The sequence below is a fragment of the Eutrigla gurnardus genome, assembly GCF_963514095.1.
Source record: "Eutrigla gurnardus genome assembly, chromosome: 6".
Taxonomy (NCBI): domain Eukaryota; kingdom Metazoa; phylum Chordata; class Actinopteri; order Perciformes; family Triglidae; genus Eutrigla; species Eutrigla gurnardus.
The window spans coordinates 11,480,619-11,505,594 of record NC_139920.1 but is presented as its reverse complement, the minus strand read 5'-3'; the positions used below and the strand labels follow the sequence as shown (position 1 = coordinate 11,505,594).

General features: G+C 40.7%; 1 protein-coding gene across 3 annotated transcripts in view; it reads left to right on the top strand.

Moving 5' to 3' along the window:
• LOC311014599 (carboxyl-terminal PDZ ligand of neuronal nitric oxide synthase protein-like) overlaps nucleotides 1-24,976 on the top strand; it is a 172,848-nt gene that overhangs the window by 72,046 nt on the left and 75,826 nt on the right. For all 3 annotated transcript variants that reach the window (XM_084011295.1, XM_084011296.1, XM_084011297.1), the window contains one exon: nucleotides 21,000-21,108. In XM_084011295.1, coding sequence (XP_083867421.1) covers nucleotides 21,000-21,108 — 109 coding nt within the window. The remainder of the gene's footprint in view (nucleotides 1-20,999; nucleotides 21,109-24,976) is intronic.

The window sequence follows — 24,976 nt, the reverse complement described above, 5'->3', positions numbered from 1 at the left end:
AAATCCCCGTGTGAGGAAAATATGGTGTCAGAGCACTCTTTTGGTGATGCGTTTGAACTAATGCGCTCCGTCAGTGATGCATATTCCCATCTAGCTTTTCAAATGCAGGGAGTAAACTGCACATTCAACTGTTTTAAATGCTCCTGTTTGGGGGGGTTTCAGATTCACAGTGGCTGGACTCTGCGTGGCTAAATCGTTTGGGTGGGGGATTTAGCTGAACACTTTGCATTTCTTGTGCATTCCTTTTTCATCTTCAGCGTCTTTGTAGCTGGAGCTGCTGGCTCACGGCCGCTGAGGCTGTCCGCCGCCTGGCATGCAGCATCAGCCGTGCTGGCAGGGGGTCACACTCAAATCGCATTTGCACATTCGATTGTAAACACGTCTGAGGACACTTATGTAAAAATTCCACTAACTTTTTTTATCCGTAAATCCAATGTTTGCCGTCATGCAAAGAGACACTCGACAAAATATCACATCTAAAGCTGTGTTTCTCACTCAGTCACGAGGGTTCACACACACTTGAATGATTTATGTACTGTCCTATTAAACAAGCCACACAGACATGAATAAAGAAAACATTGATATTTTCGCCACCACCTGCTCCTACGATGTCAGAGAAGGCAGGTCCATGGATGCTGTAGCTGCACACGATGCACCTATCCTGCTCCCGTTTGAATACCACGACTACATGGAGACATTTCAAAGAGGAAGAAGAACTGTGGAGCCTAGATGGCCCTGAAGGCAACACTGTTATGTTCTGGGCTGATGACAAGCAGTTAAAGTGAGGCTCTATTTTTGAGCTGTTAGGCTTCACTATTGTTGTACTGTATCCAGTCAGAGTTGATTGCCCTTGTCATCAGGTTCCATTGTCTCCTGCGTGCTTACATTGTGCTCCAGCGAAGGTGACTAGTTCATTCACAACTGCTTTCAGCTGCCAGAGACGTCAAACTACTGTGTAATCAAAGCATTTGTACAGATCACGTCTAAAGCAGGGCTGTAGATGATGACTAAGTATGGATCCTGTGATGAAGTGATCATCTCAGACAGGATGTGGAATGTTTTGTGCACTCCAGGGTTTAATCTTGATCCACAGACTGCAATGTCAATATTAAAATGTTCCTCTAAATCAGTGGTTTCCAGTCGTTTTGCCTTGTGACGCTTTAAACTCCCCAAGTGGATATGAGTTATGACCATTTCAACCAAAGAGTCAATTTGCTTGCTCTGGTTGTTTAATTTGACAGACTTTTCGAGTGTTGGAGAGGTAAAAAGTTCTTCTTATATCATAAAAACAAATACTTAAATAAATGAAAATTACCGCTCTGCCTCCTTTTGTTTCCCATGTGAAAAGTGTGTATTTAACACACAAATCAAAGTAACTACGCATCTTTATTATTCCAATGACGAGGATGTAACACTCTGGCCTGTTTGTTGTTGTCAGTGGTGCTCACAGCTGCTCTCTGCCTCCAACAGGAGCATCATGTGTCCTTTTGTTCGGATATGGACGGGTAAATTAGGTCATGTTGCAGCCACATGCAACCTGTGAGAGGTGGACATGGTGGTGCACAATTACAGCAATCTGCTTAAATCTGCTTAAATCATCACTGTTGTCCTCAGAAACAGTCATTGTGAGTATGAGTATAAATATCAAGAACATTATTTCGACCTTCATGCACAGAACTATTTTAAGCTGTACTTTGCACTCAACACGTCTCTACTGATGCAGCAGTAGCTCGCAAATGCATCCAGTTTTTTGTAACTGCTGCTGAAAAAATAAATCGATATAGAACCATTGAAAAAGACGGATGAAGAAAGAGGAAAAACAGGGATGCTGCAGTAAGAAATTATGAACTGAATCACACCGGTGTCTGTGATTCTGCCTTATTGGACCACAATTTCTAAAGCTTAGTCTCATCCTTTTTCTTTTAAATCAGACAGCCACAGAAGAAACATAGTACTCGTCTCTTTGTCATTGGAAATGCCCTAGAAAAAGTTTTTTTTTCAATAGACTTGAAGCTTGACTCACGCTTACTGAGCAGCACGGCTAACCGGGATGATGAAGTACACCCTTATGCACTGTTCCCTTTGTATAGTTTCCATTAAAGTGAGCAAAATGATCTCTAGCAATTTAAGACCACATCTGCTATAGAGATGGTTCACGCTGCCATAATGTGAATCAGAGATGAGATTCAGTTCGACGTCGGAGGGAATGTGTCCTAGCCTGCACCCGCCACCTGCTTCTTCTTATTCCCCCATACATCTAAAGAAACACTTATTGTCATCAGATGCAGGAATATTTATGAAATGGATATTTAAATCAGGTCTTGACATCTATTAGTTTTTCTTTCATAACCTGTAATGGATATTGCACAATAAGTAGTCTTTAGCGCAGTCAGGTGAATTTGCCGTGATGTGAAATGTTTCCCCTGAGGGCCTCTGAGTCAGTGTGACTAACTGGAGAGACATGTTTAACTAATTGAGCCACAATGCCGTCCAATTAGGAAGTCCTTCAATGGAACAACATTCTCAGAAGTTCCTGTGTCCATACTGAAGGAGGGAGGATGTTGTTTTTCTTTCAAAGTTCCCTGTGAGGTTTATTTTTCTGTTGTGTTTCATTCTCCTCCCACACAAACATACACATCTGCCCAGGGCCATACCTTTCAACTCTCCACGTTTTACCTGTGGACTCCTTGTGTTAGTGACTTTTGTGACTTTAATATCTCACAGATATGACACCGTCAAAACAGAATAACAAGTACCACATTTGTTTCAGTGACCAAATACTGCGACTGAGTCTATCCTAATATTTTAAGTTGAAATAGATGAATATTTCAGAATAATGAGCTTCTCCAGAACCGTTGCATAGTAAGGATGCAACGGTTCTCAATATAATATTGAACCATATGGTACGCCATGCAATACGCACAAGTGAATTGAGGTATTTTCGGTTTTGCAATACAATTTCACGTAATTTCACGTTTTCATCCTTGTATTTCTCTCTGAATTGGCTATGTCGGAGCTTTAGAGGAGCACTTGAACGCAAAATTTGGAAACGCCTCCCTGCCGAGTCCAATGTCCTGGAAGCAGGACGGCTGAGCAGGTAACACCAGCAGTTAAAAACAGTTGTCTCTTGCTGATGCCTTCCAACATAAACCAAACCCATCCTCTGTATGAAAGTCATATATAGGCTACTGAAGTACAGATATTTTTTATTTAAAACGGTGACATCATGTTTAATGGTATTTTTATCGAAAACGGTGACTTTATATTTATTTCAAAATATCTACATTTACATTTAAATTGTTTTACCCCCTTTTATCCTATACCCGTCGTCAAGGTTAAGGGGCACTTTTGCATTTGAAAGTGTGACATTTTTTGTTTACATATTTATTTATTTTAATATACAATACACTTGAATGTGTCTAAATGTAAAAAGAATATATAAATAGCAATTTTTTTTTCTCCTTGTGCACAAAATGTGTACAGAACCGAAACCGTAACCCAAGAACTGAGGTACATATTGAACCGTGGTCTAACTGTATTGTTGCATCCCCACTGCACACAGGCGAGGTAAATCATTGCTAACATTGTGCTGCTGCTGGTGGGAGAGTTACTGTAAACACTGTCATGTACTACATCAACAGCAGGAGGACAGAGATGGTAGGTTAGTCCTGTTGCTGTGGCGGTCTCAACTTAATATTTACAGGTGTAGATATGTCTGCTCCATCTTTGGAAACACGCAGACAGTGTGTGCATGTGTGTTTTCAATCACACCTGCCACAGAGCTGCAGCCTCGGGGCAAAAAGCAGGAGGCCAACTCAGTTGCGAGTTCAGATGAAGAACACATACCAACCCACACAAACTCAAACTGGCAGCCCCAACCTTTTTTTTAGTTAAGCTCCGGAATTCTAGGCAAACAGTACCATCCATATATACACAAGACATCAAAACTAAAAACAAAAAAAACATCGCCATCTGGGAGAGAGACCTTGTAGGGGTAAAACCACACCACAGCCATGTCCAGAGTACTAAATAACGGCACTCTACATAATGCATACATTTCACAAGCTGTTTAATTTATGTATGTATTATGTAATTATCAAAAGTACAGAAAAATGCTGACAATATCAGGACAATTATTCTTATTTCAGAAGTTCTTTTCTTGAGAAGACATGTGGTGTTTTTCTCATTCTAAGTATTCTGTCTGGCCTTAAGCTGACTCATTTACTTGATTAATCTGTAGCTTGAAGACCTTCGAAGATAGTTATGTCATCCGCAACTGATCATAGGGACATAGCGGGGGTATGATATTTGCTTTGAAGATAGGAAACGGGGGGTTGAGGCTTCCTCAGGTGATTAGTCTGGGCAGTTTGTCTTTTACATCATAAAGTCTACATATGGAAACCAAATGTGCACATCTACTTTTGTCTGATCTCTGCTTTGTGAAAACAGGCCAGATCCTCACACGTTTTTCTAATATAAAGGTGATAAACTTAGGAATGCATATTGTAATTCCTTTATACTTATAGATCTGATCAATACTTTCAGACATTTTGTAAGATCTGTTCTTATGGCAGCTATCAAGTAATTTCTTTTAAAACAGTTTCAGTGTCCCTGTAATCTGTCAGGGTTGGCAGGGTCTCTGAAATTAATGTCAGTGTAAAGTGACGATATTGCATTTAGAGTCCCAAAATTCACTTAGTCCACCTTTAGTCAAAAGCTACAGTAAATCACAGGTTCCCCATAGTCCTTTTTTAGTGTAGAGTCACATATAAATCAGCCTCTATGGATTCACTTGGTGAGTGAATCTGCTAAACTTTTGAAAATGCCTCTCCCTCTGTATTTCATAACTCACTTAGTCCGGAGATATGTTGGAGGTCTAGAATACAACTTTATTGACAACAAACTGATCAAACTGACAGGTCTGAGTTGTCTGGATGTTTGTGATGTGAGTTACACAAATGTTTTCAAACTTAAACTCCTGCATTTTAAGGTCTCCTGAAAGGCAATGTATTACCTACCTTTTAACCATTTTACAGCAGATCACAACAGATCCTTGCATACTAGCACAAACTATTAAAACTTGCTTTAAATAATTAGCCATAGGGCAGTTACACTCGTTGAGTATTCTCTCCTCTAAAAGAAGAATTACATTCACATAAAATGTACTGAACTGTGGAAGTGACACATTTCTGTCTGGACATTTCCACCTAAGGGCTGTGGATATCAACAGGTCTATGTTATGACATCTGAATGACTATACAGCAATACACATTCAAGATTTACTTTTATTTTTACATAAATCTGTTAAATATAAACATAACCATCAGTTTACAGGTCAGCTGATTATGACCGTGATCTCCGTCATTTTTAAGTTATTTACCTATCTTATGATGTATGGACATGACCTCAATATTTAGAAGTTATCGACTTATTGTACGATTAATGGACATTGAGTCAATAATTTTGACACTATCAACTTATTTTACGGTATATGGACATTTTCACAGACCTCAATATCGCTCATTGTTTTAGCATTAGTTTTTTGCAATAATGTCAGTTAGCCAACATGCTGCCTCTGGTTGTCGGTTTATTGGTTTATTGGTAAGCCTAAACATGACTGCACCAAACAGTTTCATGTGACTGCAGAACTGTATTTTCTAGAGAGAGATATTGGAAAGCAGCGAGAGTGTAATCATAGCGTATCTGTCTTGGATTACTTCCAACTTCTCTAATTTTCAACCATGGTAATTGCTGTCATCCTCTGAGAAGGAGGCCACCCTCGCTGGATTCCGCCTCCAGTCTGCATGAGAAGTGTATTTGCCTTCCCCCATCACTCCCACCTTTAACCTTTCCAGTGAGAAGTTCACACCCGCCCAATTAATGTCAATCTTGCGTTTGTGTGCTCTAGAAACACCCTGATTATCTGATATGGAAAACCAGCACTGATATGGAGCGTACCACACATTCTCCGCACACTTTGTTTTGATATTTCACTTTACTGGTGCCACACTGATTACACACTGCACGCTTATTTTGCACGCATACAGTGAACCCACACATGAAAGCCCATAAAGTTCCTCACAACCTCATTCAGTCCTATACAATCTCTGTCTCAGCAGCATCCTATTCCTCTGAGCTCTGAGCTAATGGACTGTCCAGTCAAATTTGATAATGTTCACTCCCCCGAAGGGGAAGAACTCAGAAAAGAAAAAGGAAATGGAAAGAACAATTTTCTTCAGAAACTCCCGAAATATACTAACTTTTAAAGGGACATTTCACTCAAATGGCAAAAGAAGTGGTCATGCTGTTGGTTTTGAGGTAGCTGCCTTGAAGTGAAGGAACTTAAATTTATCCTCCTCAAAGCTTACAATATATAAGTTTGAGAAACTCAACGGCAGCACTGCAAGCACAAATACATTGATCTCTGTTGTATTGTGGTTGCCGTTTCCTGATCTGACTGGGACTTGGGGCGGTCTGGGATCAGCAACCATTTTGCTGTTTCCATTACCAGTTGCTAGAGCCGCTAAAGGAAGGCCTGTCTCCAGAGCTGCCTGTTGTTTGTTTTTTCTTCTTTTTCCTGGCAAAAAAAGTTTTGAATTCAATGGCTCCATAGGATATAGGTCACAATCAGATTAAATCAATTAAATTACCCAGCACCAGAGGTGAAGATGGAGCCATTTCCAAAATGGCCTATGTCAATGTTCAAATGTAGTTAAACTCTTCATGATCTGGCATTTTGTTCCACCTAAAACCAGGATTTCATCTTTAGTTATCTGGATCCTCTAGCTAGTCGGGTCTCTTCCCACACCCAGATCAGAGGGACCCTGTGGTTCCCTGCATTATTACAGTGCTGGGCTCCCTCCAAAATACTGAGAAAACAACATGAACCAGACAAACAGTGTCCTTCACAGCTGCTCCTCCCGGTGTGGTTCATAAACGAGAAGATAAAAAAAGAAGCACCTTTCAAATAAAACATCTACACAGCACCAGGCTATTCCTCTGCAGCTGTCACTGACTTGTTTTTGAATGTGGTTACAAGAAAAAGCGAAACACCTGACTGACTCTCCCGAGGAAACCAATGTCGCCCGCTTAAATGACCGGAAACCTGTTGCTTTTATTACCAAAATAATGATGGTTTTAAATGTCTGACTTTATACTTTCTTACAATTCAAGGAACCAAAACAGTTGAAATTCTGTCTTAAATCCGGTTTCCTTCACCCCTATACTAGGGGTGTAAATCAATTTTCATCACGCTCCAATATTTTATTGATTATTTGGACAAGGATACGATATTTGCTGATGTTCTTCACTATAAAGTGCAATATATCTCATGTCTGAGTGCAAATATTTCTTCATCAATGAACTAAAAGAGCTCATGATGACCTTTCAATGATGAACATAAACCATGCACATCTATACTCATTCACCTGGATTTTCAAAGGCTTATTGCTGTGCTGCTCAGTGGATTAGAGGTTTTGAAATCGAAATGTCAAACAATACTTTACCATTAATTAATTTAGTTAGTTAGAACTTACAATTGTAGTAATAATAACCAAATGCAATAGTCTTCCTGCATCATAGTGATCCACTACATATGCATTTCTAATCCACATCAAAACAAGACATTTTAGATTGCAGAACTAAGCAAATGTAAGTAATTCAACATGTTTTTCTTAGTGCATATTGTACAATGAAATACTCAAACAAATTGTGGTTGAGTTTTTCCGGGGAAAAAGCTGGTGAAATCTTGCGTGCAGGCGGCATCATTGCATGCATGAGAGGCAATGCTGTGTTTTCTTTTTAAGGTGCCCAGTCAGGTTTGTTATGTATTTTATCTCCGGTGTTGCGTATGGCATGACCTTCATCTGTTGAAATCCAGAATATTTCCTCACTGCTGATTTATTCCTAAGAGGGGAATATAGTTCTTCATTGTCATTTTCTTGACTGGCTGCCATCTGCCGGGCACTAGCTAGCCGCTAACACTTCCCGCTAACACTTCCCGCTAACACTACCCGCTAACACTGCCCGTTAACACTACCCGTTCACAGTGTTTTGTTCCGGAAGGATAGACGGACGTGCCATGGTTATTTCAGAATAAAAGCGCTCGGGTCGATATATCGCTTGATGTCTTCACCTTTGCACCGATGACATAGGATCGTTTATCGATATATTGTTGTAGATCTATGAATTGTTACACCCCTGCTCTATACATGCTTTTTAGTTTTAGAATTATTTTTCTGAGGTCCCCAGAGGGCCTGAAAATAACAAAACGTGAGAACAGAGATGCTTGGGGGGACACGAGTCTACACGCTCAACAGTTTACTTTTTCTTTGGTAACATTAAACACCCCAAATTGGAACTGTGCCACTAAATTAGTTGTTTGAAAACAGAAAAGTGGCAGCAAAATTGGCGCATATTACTTCTACAGGCCTGCAATTGTGTCTGAAAATGACCTTTCATAGTTTAATACCATGCAGTTCAGAGAAAACAGCAATGGGAGAAAATGAAAAGTGCACTACAAATACAATCTATTATTATTATTATTTATTATAATGCCCGTACAACTGCCACTGTTATTGGATTTACTATCCTCTTGATTCCGAATGAAGCTGAATTATTTGGGAAGGTGTCGCAGGTCTTTTCCCCCGCCTCCTATTCTCTTATAATACGGTTCATTTGATCTTCTTTTGTTTATAGCTTTTCTCATACGAGGAAGCAAGCCAGTATATCTTTGGACTCATTCAGTTTATTGATCATCTGGATTAAAGGCACTCTGATGGTATACCATTATTAGTGTGCTAACACTTAAAGAGATTGCATTTTCTGATGTACAGCAAGCGCTTCATTCACTTTGTGTGTCTGCATTCATTTATTCCTCTGATTCAGCCCTCCAACACTGCGGCTGCTTGTTATAACCCTTTCTCAAATGAATGCAAATGAGGATAAGAAGATGGTGTAGTTCTTGTTTTCTTTCCTTATGCCCACTCAGTGCTTTCCTCTGGACATTGTGTGTTTTTAGGTTTGTTAACATGATGCTGGTTTGTCTGTATAAGAAGACCACATTCTGCTGGGTAGGTGTGGGTGCAGTGGCAGGCTATGACCCACACACACCGTATACAGAATGAGAAAAGGTGATTTGTCTTTAGGGGTGATGGCTTGTTGTTGTCCATTCTGCCTCTTTCTGTTTGTCCTCATTTTTACACCGTCCTTCTCCACCTTATACATACCGTTGTATTTAAATCGTGCTTCACTGCCTTAATTTCTTAACAATTTTTCACTGAACACCATGAATACCATGCATTTTAAAGAGGGTTTGGTCCCTTTAAACTGATTTTTTTTCCCACTGATTTTATGCTCCAAGACACCAGAAGGTCTTCCATCGTCTGCTGCAAGATTTATGTATTATTTATTTGTACTTTATTATTGATTTCTCCGGTCTGATTTTACCTGCCTTAATTGTACCTTTGAGTATTGTTGCACAGCGCTATAGTGATTCTCATACTATACGTGCACTCAAAAGTTTTTACACTGTGAAACTACTATTTCCTTGGTGGCCTGCAGTCAGACTACAGCTTTTCTGTGTGGTAGCCTTTTCACACATCTGTGCTGTTTGCTTACACAAGGCGTGTGTTGTAAAGACCTGACTATGCTTGTAAAGTTATCCTCCCACTCAGCTGAATGATTGGTTTTCATAAACACTCATCTTTAAAGTCAACTTTAAGAGCCACACATGCTCGTCGGTGTTTATTCACAGATGGACGCTGGGGAATAGATAACTTGTTACATCTGACACATTTAACATGTATTCCCTGAAGTTCAATCTAACTGTAAATCAAGGAATCTCTGATGCGTATATGGCAGTACGTGTCTTTCACATACAGTTCATCTGATCTACTTCACACTTGACAGTTATATTAATGGGGACTCGAGGATAGTGCTGTGTTGAAGTGTGTGTGTGTACAGTTTCAAAGTTTGGAATTTTGAATTGTGTCCATTTCAGGGCTTAGATAACAATAATGTCATATCTCCTGATAATCACATTTGGAGGACATTTGACATATGATTGCTGAGTGAGCATGACAAAGTTGGAGCCGCAATAACTATAAATCAAATAATCGCTGTCTGTGTGGGTATGTCCGTCATATGTCTCTAGAACCGTCCATCTGATCTATTCCATACTTGAGCGTTGCTTGGAACCCAAGGGCTGGCTCTTCAATATGAATAAACTTTGACTAAAGCAGCAGTGGGGGCGGGGCTTCAGGAGTCGTGTCGTCGTAGCCATAGCGGGCTCTTACATGCTGCAGTTCATTGACTACACTTCACTTCACGGTATCAGGCCGATATCAGTATTGGTATGAGTGCCTTAATGTTTACATGTACGTACATATTCATAAGCATTGATTTAGCATTAACTCTATCAGGTCAAAAGCTCTACTAAATGGACCATTGAGCTAAGATTAATTTGCCACATCCATTCTAATTTCAACGTTTTCTTGAGATATTTTTCAGGCACAAATTGTATTTAGACAGGTATTATGTAGTATATTTTTCTCAAAAGTAATTGTATCTTTACCTGTCTACTTGGGAATGTTGCTTAAACCATCATAAATACCCCTAAAGCTTCACTGCACTACTGTGTGTGTGTCTGTGTGTGTGTGTGTGTGTGTGTGTGTGTGTGTGTGTGTGTGTGTGTGTGTGTGTGTGTGTGTGTGTGTGTGTGTGTGTGTGTGTGTGTGTGTGTGTGTGTGTGTGTGTGTGTGTGTGTGTGTGTGTGTGTGTGTGTGTCTTGTCGCGGTTTCCATTGAAACTGCGACAAGACACACACAGACTAAGGTTGTTTGCAATGCGGAATTAGTTAGTCATTATTTGGGTAGCACACACATATTATGAATGCCTTCGGCAGAATTCGATTGAGCCATTTTAATCTAGATTAATCTAGATTAATTCCAAAATTACAGTGAGATTAATCTAGATTAAAAAAATGTATCTATGCCCACCACTAATAGATAGATAGATAGATAGATAGATAGATAGATAGATAGATAGATAGATAGATAGATAGATAGATAGATAGATAGATAGATAGATAGATAGATAGATAGATAGATTAATGAGAAAATGTCATTTCAACTCCATCACATGTATTTACTTTGTAGTGCCAGGGACAGGGACTTTTTAAAAAAGCTTTCTGTAGTCTTTCTGACTTTTGAATTATTTCCACTCATATCCACTCTTTCATTTTATTGTTCTGTGTCATCCTTGACTGACTCAGCCAAGTTGTCATTGACACATATCTCTGAGTCAAATAATCCTATGGGTTATATGCATCTGTAGACTTATTATGGTCTGTGTGCTGTGTAGTGATTATGCAAAGACACGCATGCTTTTTAATGCTTTGCACTGACTACAACAGAAGATGTTATCCTCAGTACTCTGTAGTTAGATGAAGTCAGAATAAGAACAGTTTCTCCATCTCTCCCTCGGTCTGTTATCTCATATGTATGAGCTGTGTGCGCTTTCTACCTCCTTCACTATTGTGAATTATGTTTTATTAGTAAAGTTTTCTTCCTCCCTCTCATCCATCTCCTCTTTCTGTCATTCTCTGGTGACTCAAAACAGACTAGAAGGCTGCTCCATCTGCTGGTATTGAGAAAACTGCCTTCACACATTTGTTCCATTGAGTCACCTTGCAAGGTGCTGTTGATGCATAATGCGTCACTTTCTTATTTCAATGTTGCAGCTTGTGTGCATATGTGTTATACAGTATGTATGAGCTCAGGAGCTCTTTTGATGTTTTTGTTCTGTTGAATTGAAGTGAATGTGTTTTTTTTTTATTTATTTTTTATTTTAGCAACAAGGACATCAATTGGCCTCTTGAGGGAGGGCAGACGTATAAATGGAATCAAACTAAAACAGGGAGAAGAAGTATCGAGTGAGAAACGTTGCAGATAAAAGCTCAGCAAGCTCAACAAACAAGCTGTGGAATGACAGTCCCTTAAATTCTCATTTCACAGCTTGCAAGGAAATACTGCCAGAGATACTTGGTGGCTTTAAACGGCATCATAGGTGCCAGTTAAGAAATGCATCATCTTTTTTTTTAGTGCCACACCAATCCTGGGCCTCATGTTGTTTTTTAATAAAATGAGTATGATGAATGCCACACAGTGACATAAAGAGAGCACTTGCATTGGTTGGGGAATCTGTATTGCCAGAAAGCCTGGGTAAAAGTTTCAGATCCAATATCAGCAGCGTATATGGGAGGTCGGATTGGAGAATCCTGATACATTATTTTGCATTCCCACGCTCCAACGTGCACATGTGACCAAAAACAAATATTTCCCAGAGGTCCACGCCCCTGAGGCAGAATACCACATAAATATTCCATCGGCCTTGAATTGTTTTTGAGGTTTGTGTTCATGTGAGAGAAACTTTGATCTGCTGTCTCAGCTGAGCTAACATTATTGCAGGCCACCTATACTATGGTCACATGACCCCAGTATATGTTCATATACATGCACAACCCGGGGCACCTTCTTATTAAACATTTTAATAATTCATCAAAGAATTGATATTAGACTGAGTTTATATCTGCACCTTGGCCAGAACCAGAGAAAATTACCTATTTGCTTGATGATTAAGGCCATCTACTTACTTTCCAAATTGCCAAGTCCACACTGCATAATTCCAGTGGTTTTCTTTAAGTCGGCATGCAGATGTTGAGCTGACACAGCAGCTTTTCTGATAATGAAGCTCTACCTTTTCACCCTGCCTTTTATAGCCACTTTCAATCAACATAATGCCTGATCAGTGTGCTGTGTAATTGGGTCTAGTGTATCCTGGAGTTGCCAGATCTGTTCTGGAAAAGATTTTAGGTCACAGCAGTCGCAGGAAGCCCGTGTGTGTGTCATCAAATACGCAGGAAAAAATGATCAGGGCTTGTTATTGTAAAGCAGAGCAGTGTTTCTCCATCTGCCTAATTGTTTTAGTGTGATACGGTCAAAAGGCTTTATGTAACCTCCTTCCATGATTAAGGTGATTCTCCACTTTATGCCTGCAGCTGAAGTCTGTTGCAGTTATGAGCCGCGACACATTTAACTGAGAAGCAGCAGTGAATGAAAGTGTTTTCTAATATAACTGTCACAAGCGCAGTAATCACAATATGCACATTGACGTCTTACTGACAGGCTGCTCAGTTTCCTGCTGCAAGAAAAACGCTGGATCTAAAAGACTGTCAGGAGTGAGTTGCTCCTCAAAATTAAAACAGCAAAAAACAAATAATGTCCTCAATCTGCAACTCGTTGTTCAAATGATTCCGAAGACGTGTTGGCTTTTAGGTCAAAGGTCAAATGTTGCTTTCCAATAGTGTGTTTTTGTCATGTGAGCTGGGGACAGATCAGAAGACTTTCACCACCACACATAACACTTCCACAGACTGAACTGAATCAATACAGAGTCAACACACCGAATAGGTAGGATTTTAGTTGCGTCACATGGCAACCACCAAACTCCCGCAACAACGACAATTCTGGTGGGCCCCTGAGCTGAAACGGGAAAGGACATCATCATAATGTTTCCCCTTACCAATTTCCCCTCGCAATCCATGCGGAAAAAGAGAAAAATACAATGAAAGGAAAAGCTATATTTGCTTGCGATGGTGAAAGGAGAGATGAGGACCACACAGCAACATGATAGAAACACAATTAGGTGTTTTCTCATTGCAGAGGATGGCCTGATTACAATACAATACAATTCTGAAATCGTGTAAAACAATCTTCAGTTTCTAACAGCTTCCTACATACAAATACAGTGCATTTAGCCAGCTCACAGAGTCAGCTATGTAAGTGTCACGACAATAAGTTAAGCTGTAAAATATCAAGTTAAGATTTGCTTCCCATTTTGGACCCTTATTAAAAAGTTTAAGACGTTGACACACTGCCTCCGCAAAAAAAAGTTGAAAAAGTGGAATTTAAACGAAGCACATTCTGGCTCTGTACGCTCATATTATACCACTCTCACCATTTACACTAATGGCCAGAGAATGATGTAATTACTGGTCGAGAGGTCCATCTTTTAATGGCTTTACCTTCCACATTGTGCAGCTGATTGACACTAAACCTGTCACTGAAACCTAGACATTTTTTATAAATGGTGCTAATTAGCATTATTAGGTCAGCCTAATTGACTATTACCGTTTTAACACACCATAAATATAACTGACACATCAAATCCACCTTTTCTTTCAGCTTATTCGGCTACATTAAACAGAGAGGACATAATTAAGCCGTTAACACAGCTGCCTACAGTTTGACTACAGTTGAGGGGATTATGGATTTTGTTCATGATTAATTTGCGGTGTAAAACCTAACTCACTTGTGGACATAAACAGGCTGTAAGTGGTGCATTTCAGGAGTCCTCATTGAGACAGGGTTTTCTGGATGACACACTGCATGTATCCCATATGTTTCATGTTACCAAGATCATACTGGAGCGTTTATACATATCCAATAACCAGGATGCTAAATGTCGGGAGATTGTGCAGAAGCATTTGGCTTTTGTTCCCGATCATGAAGCTCCTGCTAAAGTATGCACAAATAGACACGCACACACACACACACACACACACACACACACACACAGCCTGATCTGGCACAGGTGATATAGTATTGATTTTGCTGTAAGTGTGTGATTGCCGATGCTGTGTGTGGTGCATTGCCTCTTAGCCTTTGATTTATAGCGGCTGCGTTTCACAGGCAGCGATTGATCAAAGAAAAAAATGACAGAGGCCTTCTTAAAACAAGCCCACTTCATTACTCAAACATCAGCCTGCATGATAGACTCAGCCTGTTAAAAGAAGGACTTAATAGCTGTGAGGGAGTGTGTGTGTGTGTGAGAGATTAGAATAAACCGCAGCCTTTCATGTATGTCTGACATGTGACCTGTGTGACTGCATAAGGTTAGACGTACGGGGGGCGAGAGAGTTTTTCTTCAGCTCTTGATGCACAGGCAAGCTTAAACTCACTGGATGAGTCATTAGTCAATCACTTTGCTCCACTGTCTCGCCCATTTGTCTCTCCCTCTCTCCATCTAGATATTCACTCATGATCGTCCACACACTCACTTTACCGCCTCTCACTTACTTTAGTGTCCGTCTCTCCGTTTCACTCCCCCTCTGGGCTTTCAAACACAGCACTTTCCTGTTTCTGTTTCTGCCTCAGGCACTAAACACTATACTCCTCTATACTCTATACGATCTACATTTGATTTTTACAGGATCTGATTGAAAGAATCTCTATACAACAGCAATAAGAACTGTTCCACATTCTGTGTGTGTGTGTGTGTGTGTGTGTGTGTGTGTGTGTGTGTGTGTGTGTGTGTGTGTGTGTGTGTGTGTGTGTGTGTGTGTGTGTGTGTGTGTGTGTGTGTGTGTGTGTGTGTGTGTGGGGTCTGCTGCTGGTTCAGAAACGTAGTCTGTGCACCTGATTTCCTGTATGACTGCGAAACAGACACATTTTGATCCTGAGGCACTGATGTTAAATCAATCACTGTTGAAGTGTTGATTTAATTTTTATCTAATGTTTAGATCTGCCCTCAAATGTCTCCGATTATCTAGATGATCTAAAATTAAAATGGATTAATATCGATCACCGGTGCCCCAGAGTGCATACATATTTTTTTATTTTGCCTGATGTTTGACTCCTTCCACTATTAATGATCCATCTTTGTTTTTATGGCTTATCTACAATATCAGATTAGCTGCTTTGGCATAGCTAACAGCTGGTTTTGAGGAATGAACACACTCAGATGATCCGCTGAGTGACAGTGTGAACACTGTTGTGGATAAAACAATCCCCCCCATGAAATACAAGATGAGAAGTGTTTCCGTTTCTAGTATTTCTAGTCTGATTTTCTGGCCTTTAACCATCTTCGGCAGCTTTCATGTCAAGCCTCTAATTCTGAGATCTGATCTATCTCCTGGATGTTTGGCAGCTGTTCCTCTTAGAGACACTTGATAGAAGTGTATCCATACCGTCATCTTCGCCCTGCTCGGGGATTTGTCAGATAAGCCAGTCAGCTTAGCTCACTTTTACTCACTCCTGGCTGAGCTTCACTAGTCTGGCAGCATGTTACGTGTCTCTTTTATCATTGCATTCATGTTTTGAATAAGATTCGGTTCTCTGGAGGCAACAATTGGCAGAACATAAGACCTTTTCCCTTGCTTGAGATTTCAAAGAGGGAAATCTGTCGGGACATTGATTTTTATCACAACGACTGGGGGGGGGGAGGCCATGAAAGGGGAGACAACTTAAAGGTTTCTGCAAAGTGCAGCCGGAAGGGAGCGGTCGGTTTGCTTCCAGTAGATGACACAGCTTGATAATAAAGACCCTGTTTTTGTTGACCAAGACATGAATAGAAATGTTCCTGCTACTCTCATTTAAGTCGGGCTGAAACAGCTTTTCAAAAGTATCCAGCTTTAAGTGTTTCATGTCAAGTTGTTCTATGGAACAAATCAAAGTTATAAGACCCCTCAAAGGAAAACTACGGTTTATTACAACTTGGTTTCTATTTTTGAAGCTGTGCTCATTGAGCCTTTCAATTATGAGGTTCCACTCACAAAGTAATCCCCGAGCTCTGGGAAACACAGCGATAGAGCAAAAGATGGGCAACAAAAAGCAGTCAGACAATCAGGCAGGTGAGTCAAACTATGGGTATTTCTATATTCCTATTTCATTGCTCCACACAATAATATAAATCACATTAAAATCCGTACCTGCCATCTCATCATCATTCTCCTCGTATTGTTTGAAATCAGTTTCTGCCCTTTGAAAATCCCTCATGCATAATTTCTCTTCTCTGGAACTGATAGCTGGCATTTCCTAACAGGCATTGTAAATATTTCAACTGACTGTGAGTAAGACAAACCGTTGCTAACACAATCACTTAAGCATCCCTGGGAAATGAAACCAGATTGAATCCATGATAAGCTTACTTCTTGGACCTGTGTGTGTGTGTGTGTGTGTGTGTGTGTGTGTGTGTGTGTGTGTGTGTGTGTGTGTGTGTGTGTGTGTGTGTGTGTGTGTGTGTATAACTGGTAATCAGTGTTGACAAAGACACCATCTTCACCACAAGACCTCAGCCAGTCTGGCTCTCACGGAAAAGGCCAAGACAAACGCAGCAGAAAAGTCACTGACTATGAAGATGAGACCCCTGATTGCTAGTACACACAAAATACACGCTTACGTACAAGACCAGCATGCACTGACACACATTTCCGCAGACATTTGCATAATTGTCACCTAATTTCTTGCTCTTGCCAGGTTGTCCGATGTCTCAATGTGATATGGCACTAAGTGCCCAATTAGGGAGCCGTCCCCTGAGGTTTCTGGTACTGCTTCCCACCAGTTGATTTCAACACTGATGACTCATCAACCTTTCAAAACCGGCCCCAAAAATAATTGCCCCCTTGGTTACTCAATCAACAAAATTATCAAATTTAACTCATAATTTTGTTTTATTTCACACCCAGGAATGATTACTGCCAGACCTGTTCAATCTGAACTCCTAAATAGAACCTGTCTGCCAATGTGACGCTAAAAGGTCTCAAAAAGTAGTCGTGATGCTGCGATCAAAAGTACAAATCATTGCCATTTATCAGTCTGGAAAGGGTTACTAAGACATTTCTAAGGCTTTGGGACTCCAGCGAACCACAGTGAGAGACATTATTAACAAATGGAGAGAACATGGAACAGTGGTGAACCTTCCTAGAACTGGCCACGAAAACTTCACCAAGACCACATTGGCAACTAATCCAGGAGGTCCCAAAAGAGCCCAGAACAACATCTAAAGGACTGCAGGCCTCACTTGCTGTGATGGTCTGGGGCTGCTTTGCTGCTCCAGGACCTGGACCATACATCGTGGTTCAGTCAGGACCACTTTGTCAAAAAGAATCTTTATTTATTTGCACAAGTTTCATTTGGCGGTATGGTACTGTTCTGGGACTCCCTGCTCTTCCACGCGCTTGCGTGGAAAGCCTGAGGCAGGAAGAGCACCTTCCTGCCCTTCATGAGCCATCATGAACGGCATAAGCAGGGAGCGTAGCAGCAAAGAAAACCCCCAGACAGAGCAGAGCAACCAACAAGAACAATGGTAAGGTACATAACAGATGACGGGAGGAGCTGGGGTGGAGGTGGGTTGAAGACGCCAGCAGAGGAAGCAACGAGGGAGGTCAGGCTAGAGCAGTTTAAATAGCGCGCTCTGAATGCAATTTCCCAATAGGAAGAGCACGGGGAGTCAGCTGAGCCGTCAGCTGATCTCCTTGGTTTTGACAGCTATGCTGTTGCTGCTGATTTAGGCTTGACGTCGTGGCCTGCCAGAACTAACGCTACGCTTGATTTTTACTGTGATGGTCTGTGGCTGCTTCGGGACCTGGACCAAACATGGTGGTTTTAGTGTGCTGCTTTGCTGCTTCAGGACCTGGACCAAACATGGTGGTTTTAGTGTACTGCTTTGCTGCTTCAGGACCTGGACAACTGATTATTGATGGAAACATAATTCTGCTCCCTACCAGAAAATATGGGCCCATCACTTTGTGACCTGAAGCTCAAGTGCAGTTGGGTTCTGCAGCAGGATAATGATTGAAAGCACACAAGCAAGTCCACATCTGAATGGCTCAAAAAGCCAAAATGAAGGTATTAGAGTGGCCTAGTCAAAGTTCTGACTTAAATACCACTGAGATGATGTGGCATGACCTTAAACGGGCAGTTCATACTCAGAAACCCTCCAATGAATTAAATCCTGAATTAAACACATTTTGCAAAGAAGAATGGACCAAAATTCCTCCACAGTTAAAAGACTCATGTCTGTTATTGCAAACGTTTGTTTGCAGTTTTGGCTGCCAAGGATGGTGCAACCAGCTATTAGGTTTAGGGAGGCAATTACTTGTCCACATGGCTGATATAGGTTTGGAATAATTCTTTACCTTCAACAAATGGAATAATCATATAAAAACTGTATTTTGTGTTCACTCACGTTGTCTTGTCTAATATTCAAATTATGGTCTGAAACGTTTAAGTGCGATAATATGCAAAAAAAGAAGAAATCAGGAAGGGGGCAAATACTTGATCACAGCATTGTATGTGCGAGTTCATTACAAGTGTAGTGACGGCTTATGTTGAAGGTTGAATCTCCCAGTGGGGCGACTGGGAAATGTGCATGGGCAAAGAGATCTGTGTGCAACTAAGACGGCTGTGAAGCCCTTTAAATATGTATTAGACTCGTACAAACACTTCTCTGCTGCCCTTTTGGATTGATGCTGGGGGTCGTTAGATGTGCTGAAGAACAGCAAAGAACGATGAGGCTATGCACAGGGAGACGGATGTCTTAAAGATATGGATGATCATTTATATTGTTTGATGACACATTTTCAACCTTGTCTCCAACAATAATAGTTAAGAGTTTGGGGGGGGGGGGGGGGGGGCAAAGGCAGGACAAAGACAGGACAAAGACACTGAGAACAGAACGGATAAGAAAAGGTTTATCGAGTGGCTCCAGTGGATGAAGGTGAATGAGGGGGAACGTCCTGATAAGGGGGGCTCGTGGCTCGTGGAGTGTGGCGGAGCAAGGGAGATGGCTGGATATGAGCAGCGAGCTGGTAGGCAGGCAGCGATGCACTTTGCCTGAAACAACCATCTGGTGATGAATGGATGAAGGACCAGGGTTGATGTATACTGCAGAGAAGATAGATTGCATGTGTGCTGCTTGGAGCAGGTGTGCAGGCTGGACAGAGGCCTCCATCCTCTCTCACGCCACCCAGTTTCCAGGATAATTGCTTACACTGTGTGAGATGAGAAAGAAGCGAGGTGGCTCAAGTTTAGTTTATTTATAGAGCACATTTAAAAACAATAAAGGTTTACCAAAGTGCTGTACAGTGGCAAAACAATATTACCATAGCAACGTCTATCACCAGATCCAGAGAAAACGATGTTTTACTTGCCCCGGGCAAGCAGGCAAGCCGCTGAGTGTCTGTGACATGGCTGTAGTCATGACAGGAAAGATTGTTTAAATATTGAAGAAGTGAACTTACACTGGAAACACAAGAGGGGGCTTGAACCCGGGGGTCCGATGTGGAAGCAGTTGGGTTCAGAAAACATTTCACCTTCTCCTCTCGTGGAACAAAACATTGTCCGAAGCAGGCCTGACATTTATTACAAATGCATGAACCAATAAAACAAACTCCCAGATATGAATGTCATTGAGATTTTATTAAAGAAAAAAAACAAACAGATGCCTGTATTCGATTGAATTATTGAAGAAAGTCGCCAGCTTGTTGGTTACAGTCTCGTCACCATATTGCAATGCTTTATTTCTCCAGAAGTGTTCTTTTCTCATCATCAATTAGATCCAGTGTAGAGCTGAACACCTCCTGTGTTGTTTCTCCTGCGGGTTATTGTGTATTATCTCTTTTTGCTCTCCCATTTGCTCCCAAACTGATTTCATCCTGTCTACCTCCTCTGCAGGATACTGCACTCCCCGCCAGGAGAGCTCTATTGTCGTTTCAAACTCAGTTCCGCTCTCACACAGGATATTTTTGTTGTGATAGTATTGCCTTCTCTGTCTCCTCTGCACACTGGAATGTATCGCCGTTGTCACTTGAGGTTTTAAAAACTTTAATTAACTGTCACTGAACTTCCTGCTTAAAAATCCCATTGAAATAATAGAGGATGCCTGACCGCCAGTTAATTTGATTTAAATAGCCCTTCCTCCCCCTTAATCCAATCACAACTTTCTTCACCCCCTTTTTGTGCCTGTGTTCGGTCTCAAGCCTTCGGATTAAAACAAACTGAAAATAGTGTTTATTTCCGTCACATTGACACCCCAGAGAAACGGGCCGAGTGCCTGATGTGCGTCTTAAGATGCATTTAGAAACGCTGCCAGGCTCCGACTCTGTTCAGCTTCATATTCTTTTTTTTTAACATGCGACCTATTTTATTCTTATCTTTCAGGATATTCTACGTGTCTCATGACTCACAGGATCTGAAGATTTTCAGCTACATCGCCAGAGACGGACAGAGTAACGTCTTCCGCTGCAACGTCTTCAAGTCCAAGAAGAAGGTAAGAAAAAAGTTTCAAAGCTTTCACCTCCGGAGCCATGAAATACCTCTGAAATGTTGCATACAAACAGCCTGAATGGAGATCAAAGCTCACCCTGAGTTATCAAGTTAGAGTGGGATGTGGCCTGACCCTGTCATTATTGAAGTGTCCTTGAGCAAGGCATCTATTTATATAAAAAATCTAATTATTAAAAAATCGAATTAAAACAACAGTCTTAGATTTTCCAAATGTACTGATGCACCAAAGATGAGAGTAAACACAGTGCTCGAGTTGTTAGTAGAAAAACACTTGACCTTTGTGTTTGTTTTGATTTCATATTGTATTAGTGAAGGAATTTGTGTTTTTTCATGCAATAATCAACTCATCAAACCATGTTTTTTTCTCTCTATAATTGGAAAATGGAAAAAGCCAGCTGCTAAGTGGGATATTTCCAATGTTTTCACAACTTGTTAGTCGCGTACAGCTTAAAGCACGTCCTCGTCCTCTCTTAAATCACGTCACATCCCCACAACCCTGAATATAAGGACGCACGGCGGTCGAGCAGCAATAATTCCTCCTGGTATCGGAGGCTTGTCATTGTTGAGGTTTCAGGTACAAGTTGGAAACCCACTTGGGGTGGACATGTTGCTGAAGAGCTGAGGAAAGTCAAAACACAGTCCAGCAATGTGACAAAGTGAGTTAGAAATTCCACGGATGATTAAGTCCCGGGGTTAGCTGGGTGAAACACACACTGCCTCATTATCTCTGTCAGGAAGGCCAGACATCGTGGACACACGATGGAGAACACAAACATCTTCTCCCACTCACTCACTCACTCTCTCACACACACACACACACACACACACACACACACACAAAATGGAAAGTGAAGCAACATTCTCTGGGGCAACTATGGCCATGAGGCCTGGACTATCTGCAAGATTGTTTTTTTTTTTTAATGGAGAACACCATAATGTTTTACAGATAATTCTCTTTTAATACTGCCTTAAGATTGACTTGTTTGCTATAGTTAGATATGGTAAGATACACAGTTTATTAGGAACCTGCTATGGTTACTTACAGTGATTTGTAGAAATATAGAATTATTTATTTCTTGGTGGAGACATTTTCTCCATGTGGATGTATGACAGCAGGCAGAGCACCCTGCACTATAAATTACTAATACAGGCACAGCGAAATAAAGTTAATAATGTAAACACAAGTTTATTGTGCTTCATTAATATTTTGTAGTATTCCTCTGACCATAGAGGAAGACAGGAGTAGAAGGAGAAGAAACAGTTTGGAATCGCCTGTTATATTGATCTGGTTCTTCTTTCCTCAATAATGGTTGAGATATAAAAAGGTGTATAGATCAGACCCCAAATGCATTATTTACATTTAAACAGTGTGTCTTGTTCCAAATGAAGAAGAATTAAATGATTAAAATGCCCTTTCAGTTGTCTAGTTAACACACTGTGCGGTGTTTTGTTCTCCATGTACAAAACATGACTTTGTTATTGCACCTCAGATAAAAACAGATTCGTGAAGATGACTTTCTATAACCTAAAAGCATGAAAAAACATTCAAAATAACATAGCAGTTCTGCAGTCGTCTGACTCTAGCCAATCAAGCTTTTACGGCAGCAGAAACTTCCCAACGGTTATTTATATAAAAAGGTTACACAAAGAAAGCGAAGAGAGAAAGATGTAGAAGATTAAACAAGACAAAAAGAATGAAACACTCTACTGCCATAATGAAAAAGGAATCGGCGTATACATATCAAACGTGCAATAAAAATGTCATCTGAAGCAGCGTGTGGTTTTTGTGTGGAAGGTTACAAATGTAAGAGGAAGTAGAAGATTAAGCACACTTTATTTCCTTCTTAACTACCAGCAGTGAAAGAATGGCTGTGCTTTAGATTACAGTGGCTGAAAAAGGACTTTAGTGGCCAATCAGTTCTAACACTGAGACAGGCTGTGTGTCTCTCTCTCTCTCACACTCTTACTCATAGTCTCTCGCTCTTCTTCCTCTGACTGACAGTTTAAAGGAGGCTAATGAATGACCTGGCCTCTATTATATAGAAATGGAGTGAGAGTGATAGCAGATACCAGGGAGCGTTCACAAGAATAACGAATGCTGAGAGGTGTGTGTGTGTTTGTGTGTGTTTATAATCCTCTGCAATGATTGTATTCTAGTGCATTTTGTCTGATTAGAAGAGGCAGCTTTAGGTGAGGAGTAACCAAGCGAACGGAAATGTTGTTTCAGAGATGGAAATTGTCTGTGATCCACTGACCAGTTGGTGGATGGAATGCTACGGAACTGGGTCCAGACATTCATGGTGCCCAGAGGATGAACTGTAATAACTTTAGTGACTCTTAATCTTGCTACATCATCAGGTTAGAATTCATAATTTGTATAATACTTTGGTGTGTGACCAAAAGTCTGCAAAATATGTATACTATTCCAATCATCCTTAACTGTACTAAGTAAAGATGGTGATCACATTTAAAGTCATACCATACATTACATAAACATTTATGAAGAGGATCTCTCAAGTGTTGAGTTGTGAGGAATACTAAGGCATCCTCTGGCATATCTGCCAACATGTACAGTGATACCACTCTTTAAGTGGCTTGATAAGAAATTTGGTCTCATCAAGTGAATTATTTCAGGAAAATCATTCAGCCAAAATAATACCACACTGTGCCACACTCACATTCACATAACTCTCTCATTGCAGGGCTCAATATGATGTTCCCGGCCAGACAATTGATTGATAATTTACTATATTTTAAGACAACTTTTTGTGCTTATGGTCACCTTCCTTGTTCTGAATTCCTCCATCTTTTGGTGCAATTACCGTTATTTGTCTGGAGGCTCAAAATAACTCCTGATTGTAAAATCAATATGTTGATGTTAATAGTTGGTCCATCTAAAGCTTTGATTGAGAGCAAACTTTTCTGAAACTTATCAGAACTGAAACGTTCCGTCATGCAGAACATTGTCACACATTAACACTGAAACCACCACTGCTGTGTTGTGTGATTGAGTGGATACAACTCACTCACTCACTCACTCACTCACACACACTCACTCACTCACTCACTCACTCACTCACTCACTCACTCACTCACTCACTCACTCACACACACTCACTCACTCACTCACTCACTCACTCACTCACTCACTCACAGACTTATGTCGACTAAAGGAGGTTTTAGCTGTGGTGGATTTATATCTTAACATGGGCAGCGTTTAATTATAGTGGGCTTGGATTTTCATCGATAAGGACTCATAATCCTTGACACAGCTTGGTTAAGATAATTGGATTTAGTAGCCTTTCAGCACTTTTCATTGAATATCCATATCTCAGTGAAATTAATCTTCTCGCTAGAACTTTTATTCCTTCCTCTCTCTTTTTTTTACTTTCTGCCAAGGCTGCGATGCTTTTACAGCGGAGGCAGAAATAAGTCTTTGTGTCTGTTATGTGTTTGCTTCAGATTACTTCTTTCCAGGAACTCCATATCAACGGTAGAGCATATTGATCCTGAGATGTAAACACAATGAGGTCAATATGTTTCCCGTTTCATTGGTCAGTGTGTATTTTTAGCCGAAACAAGATGCAGTTTTAGTTTACAGCAAATACACCACTAGCTGTGTTTCACTATTGTCCATCTTGTCCACCAGTCTCTCGGTCGCTTGCTGTGTCTCTATTTACAAATCATACTGTGAACTGATCTCAAGAAACTTGACTGACTTGACTTGACACTTTGTTGGTTGTTAAAAGGCAAATGCCTGATTTAAATAAAGCCCCCAAAAGCACCATCAGTTTTGGCTTCTCTGCCTCTGGACCGTTTAATGTGAGGAGATGGAGCAGATCCAGTCATTC